Below are 17,246 nucleotides of genomic sequence, written 5' to 3'. Positions count from 1 at the left end.
TCCATTTGTTGGGTGTATTTTTCCTGATTCTTACCTAGAACCCTGACACCTCAGGCAACCGCTTAATATCATTTGGCCCTGAAATTCCCTTTCAGGAGTTCTTTCTACCTTTAAATGTAGTGTAAGAATATAATGAAGGCCACAAGAAATTTCATTTGGGTTACTAATAACCCACAGCGGGACACAGCTCAAGTCAGATAACTTTGTTTGCATCATTCCAATTGGCAACAGTAAGTCAGAGACAAGAGGGACCTCTGAAGTCATAGATGAGCCCCAGCTGTCCCTCAGCCCAAGGTCAGAGCCAATTTATTCCATAACCTTGTGCAAATAACAGTGGTTCCTCAGTATTCTCTCTCAAATAATTTAAACACTTCTCCTTTATCTGAAAGGGTTATTCTTAATAATGAACCCACCAAAGGGAGAGAGAAAAATAAAAAGTAATACTGCAGAACAAACATTTCCACCCTAACAGTGAGGACCCCAGGTAACTTATATATCTGCAAAGACTTGAATTTTTAGAACATTTAAGAGAGAAATCGCCATCCTAATTAATTTTAAAGCATACCAACCTTAGGTTTACGTATAACAAAGTCTTAAGGACTTTGCAGAAATATGCAGAAATAAGAATTCCAAATATTTCAGCCCTCAAATATACAAAGTCAAATAAGGCATAAGACCTAAAGAGTAAACACAAAGCAAAACTACAATGTTTTAGTTAATGTGATCTAGGGCCCGTCTATTTTGTCCTGTAAGATAATTTAAATAGCTCTCTCTGTTGCAATGTCCAAATTTATTCAGACTGTTAGAACATGATAGGCTATAAACGCCTCCAAAGTCTATGGTTGGTACAATCTAATTCAAAATATTAAAAAAATCTTCAGAGACTTTCAAGACTGTATCCATTGTAAAATATAACTTGTAAACAAGAACATGATGTTATATTACTTACTGTAATCAATAAATGAGTTAGAATAAGTAGTCTTTGAAACACTGTTCCAGGAGGCACTCAGTTTTCCTGTTTGGCTTTCAAATAATGCACACTTCTATGCATTACCTACTGATACCCCTGAACATTCACTTCCTAAGCTGATCCTGGATGTTCACATGCAGCAAATAAATGAACATTTGCAGCTATCATACCATGCTAGTGCTGGTTTGTGTAGTTATTTAACCATCTTGCTACATTTTTTCTTTATATATTAAGTGGAGGGGGAAAAAACCAAACAGCTGATATTATAAAAACTACTGGTCTCTAAATTTAACACAACTGAGACAAGAAGAGAAAATCAGGAGGAAGGAGAAAGCTTTAGCTTCACCTGGGCACTTGCTCACAGGACTTAAACCAGCTGATTGTGTTCAACTGAGAAAAAGGGCAAATGCAGAGAACATGCAGAAAACATTAGAAATAAATTATCTAAGATTATGTCTAAAAATGAAGCATAATTGGAATTCCAGAATGACTTGCAATCTCTACAACTCCTCCCTTATTTTAGCCCATCGTCTTTTGAAGAACTAATACATTTTTAGAAATATACTGAATATGATATGAAAGTAACATCCCGTGCTAAAAAAGAAAAAAACTGGTCCAAGAGCAGTTTTTGTGTTTATTGAATGATTGTGTATGTATCTATATGAATGAAGATTAGAAAAAACTGCCTTGGCAATTAATAAGTGCAAACCAAGAAATTAAATAGTAATCCACAGCAAAAGTTGCTACACAAGAGACGTTTATTAATGTTCTGTTGTATTTACAGCTTTAACATAGCAAACCAGGGTGAATTACCACTTGGCAGAAAGCACGTCACTCTACATTTATAACACATTGGTCTCTGCTAACACATTGTAAAAGCAAGTAGTACAGTATGTTAGGGATCATCTCAAAAGTTCCACGCTAATTCTTTCTTTGCTCCTAGTACCTAATCCCCTCTCTACTCCTAGCCCCTGGCCTAATCATCAGGAGACAAAAGAAAAAGAAAAAAGGGGGCAGGGATTCCAATCATATAGAAAGTGTCGAGAATTGCAATTTATTAGTCATTATGCTGCATTTGTCCTTGTCCTTTCTATTTTACACAATGACAACACCTTTACAATCCCTTAGGTACACAACACAGAATAAGGTACTGCAAAATTAGAATACAGACTATAAGAAATTAATACTTATTTTTTTACCAATTAAGAACATATTCTTGACCACACTTTAAATGTATTTTGCACTATGATTTTGCTTCCAGGTGTTCACAGTACAATTAAATAAATTTCTAGATTAATTTTAACAGCAAAATGGATTATGTGCAGAAATGCAGTCATAACAAAAGTTTTTACTTTTGAGAAAACCCCCTTTTTAAATGGCCAGCATTATACATATCTTACACTAAAATATTTAATTCCAAATTCATTTTGAGATGGAGGATGAATAAAAGCAAGATTGCCCCCTACTGACTACAGGGACAAGGCTCATGCTATTTAAAATGACTACAAACAATAGATAAGGCATTATTAATACATCACAGACTTGACTGCGAGAGCTTTTTCAAACATTAACCACTAATGATTCAATGATTACAGAATTTTGCATTAACTATTAAAATTTTACACCTAGGAACAAATAGAGAGAAATGATCTTTGTCAACAGTACTTTATTTTTTTAAAGCAGGTGATGATTCCTCTGTGTTCCGCATCTTGATTCACTTCCTGCAGGTGTTCTCTTGCTTCTTGGGAGAGAATTCATAAATGCAGGAAGGCCTTCGCCAGAAAACATCTGCCAGAGAAGGATATTGAATATTGGAACTCTGGTTAGGTTGTTATTTTGGCTAAAAGAAGGATGTAGTCACAAAAGAAGGCAGGATGTTTGGAGACATGAGTACATTTTAACATAGCTTTAAGATTACTATACACTGACATCATAATATTCAAAAAACATTACATTTTTGGTTCTTAAAGTTATCAAGGTCTCCAGAACTAGGAAAGACTTCAATGCTTTCTCTAAATCCCATGAGGTCAGGGATCTCTCTCTCTCTCTAAACCTAACACACGAACAGAATTCAAGGAGCACTTCATCCCACACTTAACACCAATGGCAATGACTGAAACTTGGGGACAAAGAGACAGCAGAATCCAAATGCGTAGGTAATTTTCCAAACACACTTGAAGCTGTTTACCTGCCAGATCTCACATGAAAGATTTCCAATAAGGATGCCAGTGATGTCATGCTATCCTTGGAGCACAGCAAAGTTAGAAAACAGCTGTAAACTCATAGGAACCACAGGTACTTCTTCCCAATAATTAGGGGAAAAAAAGTTACTGTATTTTGGGAGAGGTATCTCTGGTAGACAAAAAAAGTGTGTGAAGCCCCTATTCTATAAAGCAATTTATACGACTGACATAAATACTCTCAAAACAATGTCCATCTATTTATTATAAATGCAATTTGCATATAACACTTTGATGAATTTTTGTATTGGCATATAAACTGGTTTGGTTCTCATGGAAAAAAATACAAATAACTCCCTGTATTAGTGTCAAAAAAAATACTCTAAAGAGATACATTATTGATGTATGGCAAAACCAATACAATATTGTAAAGTAAAAAAAATAATAATAATAATAAAATTTAAAAAAAAAAGAGATACATTAACACTTAACAAAAGCTTATTGAGAAACTATGTCGTGGTACCCTACACCAAGTGAAAGTTGGATGGGCTCATACCTAGGCCCTTCCATCTTTCAAAATTACTGCAAAAGCCACAAGCAGCCCTTTTATAGACCGATTAGACTACTGCATACATCTTTAAAAAGTTGACAAGATGCAGAGAAGCTACAACTCTGGAAGAAATCAACATATTCTTTTTGAACATTAATATTTTCCCAAACTCCAAATTCACTTGGTGTTTTGATCTGAAGCAAACCAATGATAGTGATATAAGAGCAACTCTTCTTTAGGGAGATTTCAGAATGTGCAAGGACAAAGACACAAGAATATAAGGATTCCTGAAGCCAAGTAGAACCAAAAATAAAATCTGTCTGGTAGGCATATGACAAATAGAGATTTCTGCAATGAGGCTAGACTCTTACAAGCCTAAGTAAATTCACTTTTATCAGTTACCATTAATAAATAAAAATTGATATAATAATTACTATTAGGTCAAAACACTAGAGTTTTGCAAGAATATGAGATACAGTCCAGATAACTACCAGGCCACTTAGTTCACGCTATGTGCATGGAGATAAGTTAGTTTTAGCAGATCCCTCAAAGTCAGAGCCACCCAAAAGACACTAAAAAATCCATTAAGAGGTCCTACCTACTGTATAGCAAAAGGAACACTATTCAACATTCTGTAATATCCTATATGGGAAAATAATCTGAAAAATAATAGATATATGTGTATGTATAACTGAAAACAACACGACATTGTATATCAACTATTTTCCAGTATTAAAAAAAAATCCATTAAAAGGTCCTAGATAGGTCTACTGATGGGTGATCTCATTCATCAAACAAACTCCAAATGAAAAAGATTGCTATAGAGGCATTCACTGCTCTTTACAACTCAGGCCTGTTGAGATCAATTTGATTCACAGGTTGCTAAAAAAACAATGATGGAATGTAAACTGGAAAAGAGACAGGTTTTAGGGACTTTGAATATCACCACTAAGCTTTAGATTGGATCACTTAAGAAACAAGGGAATCCAACAGCCTATACAATTTCTTCTTGGACCCTGTGTGATTTTTTTTTAAAGCAAAAATTCCACTGGCAATATTTTCTACTGTCTTGCTACTTTACACAGCCCAAATAAGTCAAACTAACCTGAGGTGAATTGGAAATAAAGATGTATTAAGGAGGAGGGGGAATATTATAGAAAAAAAGAAAATGAAAACATTTATCATCATATGCAAAAAAGGTAAGATATCTGATGCCTAGAATGTATAACTCACCAGATCACAGCAATCGCTATCTAATTATGAAGGGCCCCATCTCATTAATGCTATCAGGGCTTATACACTTTCTTCCCCTCCTATTTCAGAAGTAGTGAAGGTAACATATTTAAGATCCATTATACTTTGTATATATAAGTACTTTTGGAGTAGTGTTAGATATCAGGCTGTGTTACCACTTTATGGTTACTATGTATAGCTAACTCCTCAATTATCTGGCGGCATCAGAGGAAGTGAAACTTGATGAAAATTTACTTTCCACTTAACTGGTAAATAAGATAAAGTATGGACACTTTATATTTTTGACCATTTCAGATAAAGATGTTTCTAAAAGGGATATGTTTCTTTTCATACAACATAGAAGAAACATATTGTTTTTCCTGCTTCCTCATAGTCACACACCTCTTGATGCCACTGTGCCTCGCTCTAGCAGTGTCTTTTGGCTTTTCTTGCTGTGAGGCAGGAAACCAGATTTCCTGTATATGCTTAAATGAGCTCCAGAAGGGAACCCAAGAGCCACCCTATGACAGTAGTATATGAGCTTTAGTGTTCAGCTCTTATAATACCTACTATGGCTGGTAAGAAAGAAGATCTTTTGAGGGTATTTCCAGGTTTGTGTGTGTGTATCCCATATTTTGGGCAGCCTTGTGTGTGTGTGTGTGTGTACACTATATTTTGGGCAGTCTAAATAGAAAAGTCACTATTCTTATACATTTTTCTAGTACAATGCCAGACCTTAGCATGGGAATTGAATCATTTTTATCTACAGCAAAGTTATTTTAGCAATTTCCTATCTGTGGCTTTCTGGCAAAAGTAAGCCCACAGCTAGCTTTTAACTAGTGATACCTCCAGTAAAGAAAGTAAGAGGTCTCAGTGAAAGAAAATCTTCATATCTTACACAATGGTTTTCTACCACATCTTCAAACTAAACTAAATTTCCTCTGAACTAGAGAAAGAAAACATTCTATTTTTGGTTCTGGATGAACAGTTCCTACCTGTGTCAATGAATAAAGGAAATTCAGTCCCATGGGATATTATAGCTTTGTGGATTCCTTCTGGGGATACTGAAAATTAGTAAGGAAGTCATTAAAATTCTAAATGCTGCTCTAAGTCTCTAAACCCCTAATTTAGAGCTCTGAGTCCTCTAGGCATGTCAGGGATGATTTCAAATCAACTAGGATATCAAAGTCAGACAGGAAAGCAACGAAACCCCATTATGCCCTCGACTGAAACACCTCTAAGTCTCCGACAACTCCTAAAGCACTGTAATGGTTCTGACTCCCAAACACAGAGAGTACCAGGTCTATAATACCCCTTCACAGCTCCAACGCCATTACTGCTTAACTAAGGGCTGCCTGCTTCAAATCATAACTCTAAAGGCGCGTTGTTTTACATTTAGAATATACCCATAAAACATTTCAGAAATTTTAGGAAGTCAAAACAATAACAACAAATTTTACAACAGGAAAACTGCGAAGTTCAGGCTTTCTCTCAACTTCCATTGTCACATCAACCTGTCCTGTATTAGATGCAAGATAAAGAAGGTATGCATCCCCTAAGGAAGCCAGAAGTTGCCTTCAACCAGATGAATGAAGTGACCAGACAGAGGTGTGGCCTCAGTCATTTAGAAATTCAAAGCCACCAATACACCAGACCTACAGAATCTGTGAAGGAAGGAAGGCAGAGAGGGAGGGAGGGATCTGTCCTCTCAGGGTATTGTGGGCACCAGTGGATGAGGGGAACTGTGGAGGTGGGTTCAGAAGCTCATCATCAGGAGAACTGTGACTACACCAAAGACTTAACTTTGAACCTATGGTAGGTAAGAGTTAAAGCTAAGGATCAGAAGTAACTATAAATTATAATCAGACACACAGAAGGAGAAAGAAGATGACAATGGTAACTACATAAACTACTAAAACCACACAAAACATCTGACAAGCCTCTTAAAGTTAGGATGTAACAGAAACATCACAGGGGTTAGGGCCCAGGTGAGCGTGTCAATGTCCATCTGCACCCAGCCTGTGTAACCCAATTCAAATTCAGGACACACCACCTCTCAGGACATTTTAAACATGTAATAAAACATTCCTTTTCTTGGGGAAAAAAAAACCTAAACAGTCATAAATGTAAGTGGTAATCTTAAAGACTAAACTGTCTCGCAAATAAAAGTACACACTCTTTTGAAGAAACTGACTTTAACCAAAAGAACATAGGTTCTTTACATGCTTTAACTTTATAAAAATGCCTTATGAATATAAATATGATAGATATTTTCTTTTCTAGAAGCATATAGTCTGAGACAACCATGAAATCTTCAAAACTGAGAATGCTACTCTGCATCCTAAGACCACAACAAATCTTCAAAATTGAAAACTCCACTCTTAGCATATGATTACTTACAAAAACTATGAAATAACCCAACAGCAAATACAGGCTCACATGGAATCAGCCTTGTGTTGAGCCAATATGTGACTGGATTTAAAGGGCTGCTCTGTGAGTTCCACTGCAAATGAGCTTAGTGCTCAAGATATTTGAGAATGCTCTCAGCTTGACTTTTCAGCCTTAATCCTCAACACTCCTTTATGTTACAAACTGCTTCTTTTGAGCCAGCTGCATATTTCCCTACCTCTCTTCCTCTTCAACACTGCCTCAGGTGACTCTAAAAGGCTTCCCCACCCAACGTTTTCCGTATTATACTTTCTAGGTTTATCTCAAGGTTTATCTCAACTGTTACAACCTTCACAAATCCTTGCCGATGTCTCAACTAGCCTGGCTCTACCTGTCCTCAACAGTCTTAAGGAACAAAGAATCAGTTCCAAGGAGGCCCATCAGACCTTGTTACTAGAGACCTCTCTCTGGTGTACTCTTTCTCAAGATTCCCTGTCTCCTCCTTTTTGCAGCTGGTGATGCAAGATGGAGCCAGCCTCTGGGGAAACCCATGGGGGAACCAAACAGCCTTGGCAAGGCTTAGTCCTCCTGTTCTAGGCAGGGAAAAGGCCCTTTTCTCCCCTTCCTTTCTTTCCTTGGGTTTGACCCTCCCACCAGAATGGTAACATCAGGATGTGAACCTGAAGAAAATGCCCAGGAAAGTCCCTCATTGATTTTAGGAGATGGAAGCCTTGGTAGGCTTGTCAGTAGCCAAAAGGAGTTCCTCAAGTACTGTGGACTCTCCCAGCTCTGGATTTAGGGGCCCCACCAAACAGAGCTTAGTGATTAGGCCTGAAAGGTTCCTTCTCACTACTTACCTCTGGAACTAGTACAACCCAAACAGTGGCTTCAGGATTCATGATTCAAAGATTAAGGACCCTGAGTCCTAGTCAAGTCTCTTATGCATTGTCCAAACATGAGATAATGTTGTCTCCTCTGGTAGTTTTAATAACTTGCCTTTTAAGATAGTTTTTTCATAGAAACACTCCTTACTAAACTAGAAACTAAAAGGCAAAGACTATGGCTTCCTTACTGTCTCTATATCCCCTACCACAGGTTGTAATATTCTACTCTAAATGTGAACAGTAATCTACCCATGCATCACATGATTACACTGGGACTGGAATAAAGTTTTTTTCTTTAATACCTTTAATAAATAAAGAGAACTCTGGTCCTGGGGAGATTTGAGAAATTTTCTGGCATCTTCCGAACTTTTGCATAATTGATAAATCCTCTGAGAAACAGGAGAAAGCCTAATTTAAAAAAGAAAAGTCAAGAATGAGTTTATAATTCGCATATTAAGCCCAGTCCCCAGAAATATCCCTCCTGATACCAAATACTTCATTTTTCTGTTATCAGAAAAGCTATCAAAACATAATTTCCTCTAAAAATTTCAAAGGATTTGATTTTACATCAAGTTTTCTATTTCTCAATGAGAACATACAATCTCAAGAGCCAAAAAAAAGTCTCTTTTGCGCATTCAGAATCTAACTTGTGTAAAAGAAAACAAAAAATAAGATGGGGCCAAACATTTACATCATTTACTTTTGGAAGCCTCACTGAGAAGTATCATCAAAACCTACTCTCCCTACCCACCCCAGGATCTTAGTTCCTCAACCAGGGACCAAGCCTAAGCAATGAAAGTGCAGAGTCCTAACCAATGGACAGCCAGGGGTGCCAAAACCTTCTGAGCTCCCAAAAAGTATTCCAAGATAATTAACACGAAAAACAGAGAGGTTTTAAACAGTGTTTTTCTCAAATAAAAAAATGTCATCCTTTCTTGTTATGGCTTCTTTTTTTTTCTGTCAACAGTACACAATGCTGTCCACTAGATGTCAGGCTGTCCTTACCTTTACAAGAATTCTGTCTCAACTCTAAATTCTATTTCTCTATTCTTAGTTTAGGAGTCAGCAGGGAAGATGATGAGCTCCCTCCAGTGGTAGCTCACACACTGCTGGCCCTCCTCCTCCAGAGATGGCCCCTGGTCTTAAGACACATTTTTTTCAAATGGCTTTATAGAGCTATAATTTACATATCACAAAGCTTACCCATTTAATGTGTACAATTCACTGGCTTTTAGTAGTTAAAACTATAATCCAATTTCAGAATTTTTATCGTCCCTAAAACTATCTGTACCCATTAGGTAGCCACTCCCCATTTCCTACCCTCCTCCCATCTCACCGGCTCTGAGCAATAACTTTCTTTTGGATATATTTTAAAATATACTCAAGCAGTGGAAGATGCTTTGCACTCAGTCAGAAATGATTTCTGGCAGCAACCAAGAGTCATCAGCACTGAGCACAGTGAAAACTACCCTGTTTGGCATCAAAATCAGAGACAATACAACCTAACTCCAGTCAAAGGATGGGTGCCATGTGGGAATATAGGTCAGTTTTGCTAGATATTTCAATTTTAAAAAGGTAAAAAAATTCAGATATTTTATGTTAAAGTTCTTGGTTTTTATATGATGTGTGTGTTAAGTGTGTGTGTTAAATCACTCCAGTCATGCCTAACTCTGCAACCCTATGCACTGCAGCCCATCAGGCTCCTCTGTGCATGGGATTTTCTAGGCAAGAATACTAGAGTGGGTTGCCATGCCCTCCTCCAGGAGATTTTCCTGACCCAGGGATCGAACCCACATCTCATGTCTTCTGCATTGACAGGCAGGTTTTTTTACCACTTGTGCCACCAGGGAAGCCCATTTATAATGACAACTAAAAAAATAACTTCTGAAAGTAACTATGGAACATACAAGTCACAACTACAGGCTAGATGTAGCTTATGAGCTGCCAGCTCATAGACCTGGTCTTTGCAGGAAACCATCCCCCCTTAAAAAAAAAACCAAAAACAGTAACAACAACAACAACAGATTCTCTCTGCAAGGAGTTCCAAAAATGACTCAAACATTGGATCCAAATGTATGAAGTACATCTGAAGTCTCACCATTTTCTGCTTACCACTAAGCAGTAAGACAGCAAGAATGATCAATTACAAAGTACTATAAATTCATCTCCCATGAAACTTTAATATAGGAAGGAAATCAGCCTATTAGATTTTTTTAAATTATCTATGTTGTCAACAATCAACCTAAAATTATGCTTAATGGCTCTTCTTTGGCTTATTCAGGATTTGCTTGGACTTTAGGCTTGGGAGAAGATGAGGAGTCAGACTTTCTCTTAAAGATACAGTCTGTAGAATAAGCAAGTCAAGGAACTACTTCTCTAAAGTGACTCCCCTGTAGGTTGTTTTTTTAAATTATTAAGTTTCTCAGTAATCAAGAGAAGAAGTAAAAATCACTATGTCTCTTTCCTTGGAATGCTGTGACTAAGAGTAGAATAAAATGATGCTACTGGGGAGGCAGGGGATGGCATCATGAATGACTTGTACTCTCTAAGTAAAATTTAGAGTCATCAGTGCATGACTCTGTTACCCAAGGCAAAGCAGGTAGGCCCTGAATATATGAAGCAGCTTTTGGTCATGGGCTCTACACTGTGCTAGCCAGACCCATTAGCAACCCTGGGAACCAAAGATCCAAACTGAGGAGATAACAAAAAGACCTGAGACAGAAGAAATGTTAGGATAGGAGAAAATGACGCCACAGAAGCAGAGTGAGACAATTATACCACCCTTAACAGCCACAAGATGCCCCTTCTATTTTCTTGTAGAATGATAGCAATGATGATGGTCTGCTATTGTATCATACAAATTTTCTCTACAAAGAATGAGGAAGCCAACAGTATTCACCACACTGCTCATTTCTTTAAGATGTCTTGGAAAAAAGTTACACTAATAAGTACAATCTTAAGACCAACTACCTGAAATGGCCGGTATGTTTAAAAAAAAAAAAAAATCTTATTCTCATTAACAGCAAACTAAAGAATTCTGGACAGCCAATGGTGGTTCTTCCAGAAGTTATGCAAGACAATATATTTTCTGTTTTCTACTGATATATTCAACCGAAGATAGGCCACATACACTCATGAGTAGTTCAGTAGGTAACAGTATACCTATAAGCAGTTTGGGGTTGATCTTGTGAACCCTTTGAGGCAATAACTCACAAGGGGGGAAAAAATCTAAGTACTATAAAAAGTCATCTTATTGGTACACCCCTCTGGCTACATGGAAAATGTGAGAAGTGTGTATGGATGGGTTAGGAAAAATTTACCACCACTAAGAGACATTCTATGAATATGTATGTTACTCTGATGGTGATAACAGCCTAACCTTTGACATATTTTTAAAATTATACTTATTATCACTAATATATTACTGTATAGTAGTAAGTGAGATGAAGGTTTACTAAAAGTAATTTTACTTCTAAAATTTAACATAATCTTTTCTCTCCTTTGTCTTTTTTAAAAGCACTTACCTAGAACCAGGAACACCCACCAGAGCCAGTACTGACCATCAAAATATCCAGGGAAGTAAGTGGAAAACTGAAAAATAAAGCAAAATACTTTAGAGAACCTCTGCAGATATTATTTCACATTTTAGCTTAAGAGTTTACAAAACACAAGATTTTACCTTGTACACAAATGCTGTTGCTCATTTAGTCTTACAAAAACTTCTAAAAGTTTAGTCAAAGTATTTTATATAGTACAGATTTGAAATGATTACAATATTTGCTAATAAACTTCCTTTCGTGGAAAAGCAATCTTGAAATATGGTAGCTTTCAGCTTTACATACACCTTGTTTTGAAAGTGCTCAAACCTGTTTGTTTTTTTAAAAATATTTTTCCTCTTTTAGAAATATGTCTTTTTTAAAAAGAAATTTTATTTATTTTTGGCCTTGTGGGGTCTTCGCTGCTGTGCAGGCTTTCCTCTAGTTGTGAGAGCTGGGGCTGCTCTCCAGTTTCAGCGCACGGGCTTCTCACTGTTGCGGCTTCTCTTGTTGCAAAGCACAGGCTCGAGAGCACGCAGGCTTCAGTAGCTGGTGGCCTGTGGGCTCAGTAGTTGAGTCTCCCTGGCTCTAGAGCACACGCTTATTAGTTGTGGCACATGGGCTTAGTTGCTCTGTGGCATGTGGGATCTTCCTGGATCAGGGATCAAACCTGTGTCTTCTGCATTGGCACACGGATTCTTTACCACTGAGCCACCAGGAAAGCCCCAGAAATATGTCTTGATGATACTTTCATTTTGCTTACACAGTGCCAAACTCAACTATATTTGGCCTCCTTTCTAATGATCCCTGATTTTGTTCCTGCCCTTTCAGCCATGCCTTGACCTTGGAAGCTTTACCATGTACATGATGATAATCCCATTCCTTTGCCAGGGACTATATAGGACATGATACTATTGTGGCCAGTGGGAACTAAGAGCTGCGAGGAAAGCTTCTTAGCTCTTAAAAAGAAAGGGAGAGGAAATAGTTTCCTTTCTTCTGCTGAGCACTGTTGTGTTTCTGACGTGATGCCTGAAACTGCCATGGCCAGCTATACCAATAGGTTGAGCCACCTGTCGGCTGTCCTTGATATCAGTGAAACATTTAACTGACCTCCATGTCAGGACTTATTTTCACTGGAAATAAAATTTCCCCAATGTTTTCTAAGCCATTTTTGAGCTACATGTTCTGTTACTCCAAAGACCATCCTAATTGATAAAAGCTGATTAATTCTTTTAAAAATTTAGTAAAAATAAAAAGATTGGTAACTACTTCGATCTTGCTTTCTGTTGAAGACTAGAGCTTAGCACAGTTTGAGCATTCAAATAGTTTTACTTCTTGATTAGTAAGATTTAGAGAAGGAATGAAAAACTTCTTTATGGCTTGAGTTCATAACCTAAAGACCATGTTTTAGGAGAGTATATGTTAGTTGTCTAGGAGAAAAGCCCATAATTTTTATCAGATTCTCAAAGGAACTTGGAATTCTAAAAATGTTAAAGGCCATAGAATAAATAACTTTGAAAAACTCTATGGCTCAGTCAACACCCATTAGTTTAATAATGCCAGTTTAGGATAAACACCTTGCTTTTATATTATAAAGCTAACAATGGCAGTAAACATCTCAAATCAGAGGACACTTTAAGAAACTAGATCTTTTACAACTTTAAAATTACTTCATGCAATTCTAACTAACTGGTAACTCCTACATCACTTAAGATCTCTCTCTTATTTACTTTAGAGATAAGGGCCCCTAATGGAGTAGGGCTTGTTGAACAGTTCTGGCTCTCCAAATATCCTGGCATAACCAATGATGCTACTTACAACCAATCTTGGAAGAGAGGAAGGTTGAGAGGGAGGAAGGAGGGAGAAAAGAATAGAGGGGAAGAGAGAAGAAGGACTCAAACTTCAGCAGCATGAATGAGAGAAATGTCTGCTTTTGATGAGATACCAGAAAGTTAATAGACCCTTATTATAAAAACAACTAGTTTCAGAACAAATACATGTAGTATCACATTATAAACATTAAAAACAGAGAAAGCAGCTGAACAAGGATAGATATCCTAGGGCCACCGATATTTTGCAGATTTGACTACAAAATTTGTGTGCATGAACCAACTACAACTGATCTAGGTTCAATTTTCTGAAACCAAAGACAAACAAAAAATCATTTTAAATGTTGAGATAATTCCGAAGTCAAATATTCAAAATTATTCCACTCATTCTTCTCCAGAGACTATCACTGCTGGTGTACAACTTAACTTACCCTCACAATCAGGATCCACTTAATTAGAGAGAGACCAAATCCTGAAATGGCCCCATACCTTCCTGCAGCTGAAGTGGTCAGGCAAAAAGACAGGAAGAACCCAATCCAGTTAAAGAGGAATGCCACTGTAAAAGCCAAGAGAAGAAAAGAGGCAGGTCAGACACATCCTGTTATCCAAGAAGCAAGAGTTCTAAGGGTGCACTCTGGATTTACTTCTGCTTAAATGGCTTTCTCAAGGATAAACGAGCTGAGCCCACCCTCCACAATTCTTACCTCACCTCCCCAAAATGGCCATCCTCTGTCTTCCTCCCAACAGCAAAGAAGAAAGCAGAGTCTCTAAATATCAGGTGTTTTATTATTACATCTACTGCTATACACTTTAAGAAATAACTTAATATCACCAAACTTCATACTTATGACTTGCACCCTTTACTGTATGTGTTATACCTGAGTAATTAAACATTATTTGAACATTAAATTAATGCCCCTAAATACTCTGATTCAAGTCATTCATCCTCTTGCTTCTGTAAACTTTGACAGCTTACATAATTCGTTACCTTTAAAAGCACTACATTTCCTTCATATCTTTTTAATACAGCAAATAGAATTTCTGAAATGGTTGCTCACTCCCAAGTCAGGCATATGGAAAGTTAAATGCAAAATAACATCAAGGGGGAAAAATCAGGCTGACTTTGATGTGTTAGAAAATAGAAGCATGCAAAACAGAATTCATCAGACAAAGGCATTTAATTCCTATTTTACTGGTCAAGAATGAGTAGGAGGAATGCTTAAGGGGTTCTGAAGATCAGAAAAATGAAGCTCAGCTCAAGAAAAATGTAGCATCCCCCATAACTGCTTTAAGTATATTTTCCATAGATATTCACAGAAATTGAAGACAGAGACAGGAAAGATGAAAGTGTACTGTGCTTTGAATGTGTCAGTAAAAGGCATCAAATACATATAATTATTAAAATATTATCTCAATTAGTTCTTTTAATTCAGTCATATTCACTCAGAATCTAAAGCACTCTGGTTTGCGGGAAGGGGCTCTGCTGTGTGTATATACTTACTGAAGAAAGTTAACATGAAAATCCCATCGTTTCCTATCCTCATCTGGTCAGGATCATCAAACTCCTCCCGACCTGCAAACTCCTCATCCTAAATGAAAAGAAAAGGTAAGTTCACAATAAATTATTTCAAGACAAAGGAAAGACATCAAAAAAAATTGAGAAAGGGACAAAAGTGACTTCCAAGGGTAAAACGTACTGCTTTGGCTCAATTTAAAACTAAGAGCATTAAGCTTTAGTATATGTTAAATTTTTCATTGGTCTTCTAATATAAAATTTTTTTCTGAAATGAAAGGAATTTTTCACTTTCTAACCCAAGTTCTTTAACAATATATTTCAAAAATTATAAAGTTCACAAAGAACTATTCACTCTTCCTTATTCATACACACACACATATATATAAAAACATAAAGAAATATACGTATAAAGAAAAAGAAAATTCTCTTACACATTTGGCTTTAATGCTAGAATATCAGTAATCCAGGGCCTGTTTAGCCCAGATTATTAGTAATCCTGGACCTACTGAGAAAATACCATTGATTAGCTCAAGAGTTTTATGAAACTGACTTGGTGGGGGCAGATGGAAGAAAATACTGTGATCACATATGAAGAGTCTAACAGTGCTGCCCATGCTCAACTCCAGAACTATTTATACCAGTATACAGGTCTGAAACAACCTCACTTCCAATCTTACTGGCAGAGAGAATCCTTTCCATCCTAACCAGAAAACATAGTGTTGCAAGTCTAGAAGGAACATGATCTTGACCAACACTGACACCAACATATGTAGCCTACCTTTTTCTTTTCTTTTTACTTTTTAAAATTTATTTATTTATGGCTGTGCTTGGCCTTCGATGTTACACACGTGCTTTTCTCTAGTTGTGGGGAGCAAGGACTACTGTTCATTGAGATGCATGTGTTTCTCACTGCGGTGGCTTCTCTTGTTTCTTCTCTTGAGCACGAACTTCAGTGTGCGTGGGCTTCAACAACTGTCTTAGTTTGCCTGCACGATATGGGATCTTCCCAGACCAGGGGTTGAACCTGTGTACTCTGCACTGGGACGTGGATTTTTAGCCACTGGACCACCAGTAAAGTCCCCTACCTTTTCAACTAATTGTAGGTATGTGCTGAAATATTGAAAAAAAAAAAATGAATACACACTTAAAGTGGTAGACTTGTACACAGTCCAATGAGGGTTCCTCAAATGAAAAATAAACAAACAAATAAAGAAAACTTTAGGGAGAACCAAAACTTGCCCTACACAGAAAAGGGACTGGGACATTCCTAATAAGCTGTTAACTCATTCCCCTGAAGAGGGGAACCAAAGAAGAAGTGGAAGTAGCAGCTTCATCTAATTTACTATCTTTCCTCTAATGTTTGAAATTTATACAAGAATGGGTTCTTTCATATTTTTAAAAATAAGAAATACTTAGTATTCTGAATTCATAATAGCAGGAAGAACAGGCTTTGCCAAAATAGAAAGTAACTGTTTTGTGGGCATCCCTGGTGGCTCAGTGGTAAAGAATCTGCCTGCCAATCCAGGGGACATGGGTTCTGGTCCTGATCTGGGAAGATCCCACATGCTGCAGAGCAACTAAGCCCATGAGCCCAAACTATTGAGTCTATGCTCCAGAGCCCAGGTGCTGCAACTACTGAGCTCATGAGCCACTACCGAACTACCGAAGCCCATGTGTTCTAGAGCCCATGCTCTGCAACAAGAGAAGCCACTGCAATGAGAAGCCTGTGCACTGCTATAGAGAGCGGCCCCCGCTCACAACTAGAGACAAGCCGGCACAGCAACGAGGACCAAGCACAGCCAAAAATAAAGATAAATAAAATACAAAAAGAGAAACTGTTTTGTGCATAACTATTCAAAATAAACTACCAAAATACATGGAAGTAATGCCTAGTAATACTATAAATGTCTTCTAACCATTCTTTCTATCTTGGTATCTCTAGTCCCAAAATTCCTCCTAAAATTGTCACCAGGTTAATGTTTCTAAAACACCATACTTGTCTTATCATACCCACACTTAAAAACTTTGAAGGATTCAGTGTGACCTACATGTAAGTCTAAATGTCTCAGCCTAGCATTCAGAAGATTCTATGACCTACAGTTCTGGCCAAACTCTTTGCTGAAGCAACACCAATCACTACAACCACAGAAACTGCCCGGT

General features: G+C 37.3%; 1 protein-coding gene across 1 annotated transcript in view; it reads right to left on the bottom strand.

Annotated features, from left to right (window-relative positions):
• Positions 1–1,710: 1,710 nt before the first annotated feature.
• NDFIP1 (Nedd4 family interacting protein 1) overlaps positions 1,711–17,246 on the bottom strand; it is a 42,194-nt gene continuing 26,658 nt past the window's right edge. Inside the window, exons 4-8 of the mRNA XM_010850643.1 lie at positions 15,072–15,159; positions 14,002–14,126; positions 11,730–11,796; positions 8,508–8,613; positions 1,711–2,758 (exon numbers count right to left, since the gene is read on the bottom strand). Of these exons, the coding sequence (XP_010848945.1) occupies positions 8,510–8,613; positions 11,730–11,796; positions 14,002–14,126; positions 15,072–15,159 (384 nt within the window). The 3' untranslated portion in view covers positions 1,711–2,758; positions 8,508–8,509. The remainder of the gene's footprint in view (positions 2,759–8,507; positions 8,614–11,729; positions 11,797–14,001; positions 14,127–15,071; positions 15,160–17,246) is intronic.

This window comes from Bison bison, unplaced genomic scaffold, assembly GCF_000754665.1.
Source record: "Bison bison bison isolate TAMUID 2011002044 unplaced genomic scaffold, Bison_UMD1.0 scf7180017864291, whole genome shotgun sequence".
Lineage (NCBI taxonomy): Eukaryota > Metazoa > Chordata > Mammalia > Artiodactyla > Bovidae > Bison > Bison bison.
The sequence above is the reverse complement of the archived record's forward strand: the minus strand, read 5'-3'. Positions and strand labels throughout refer to the sequence as shown.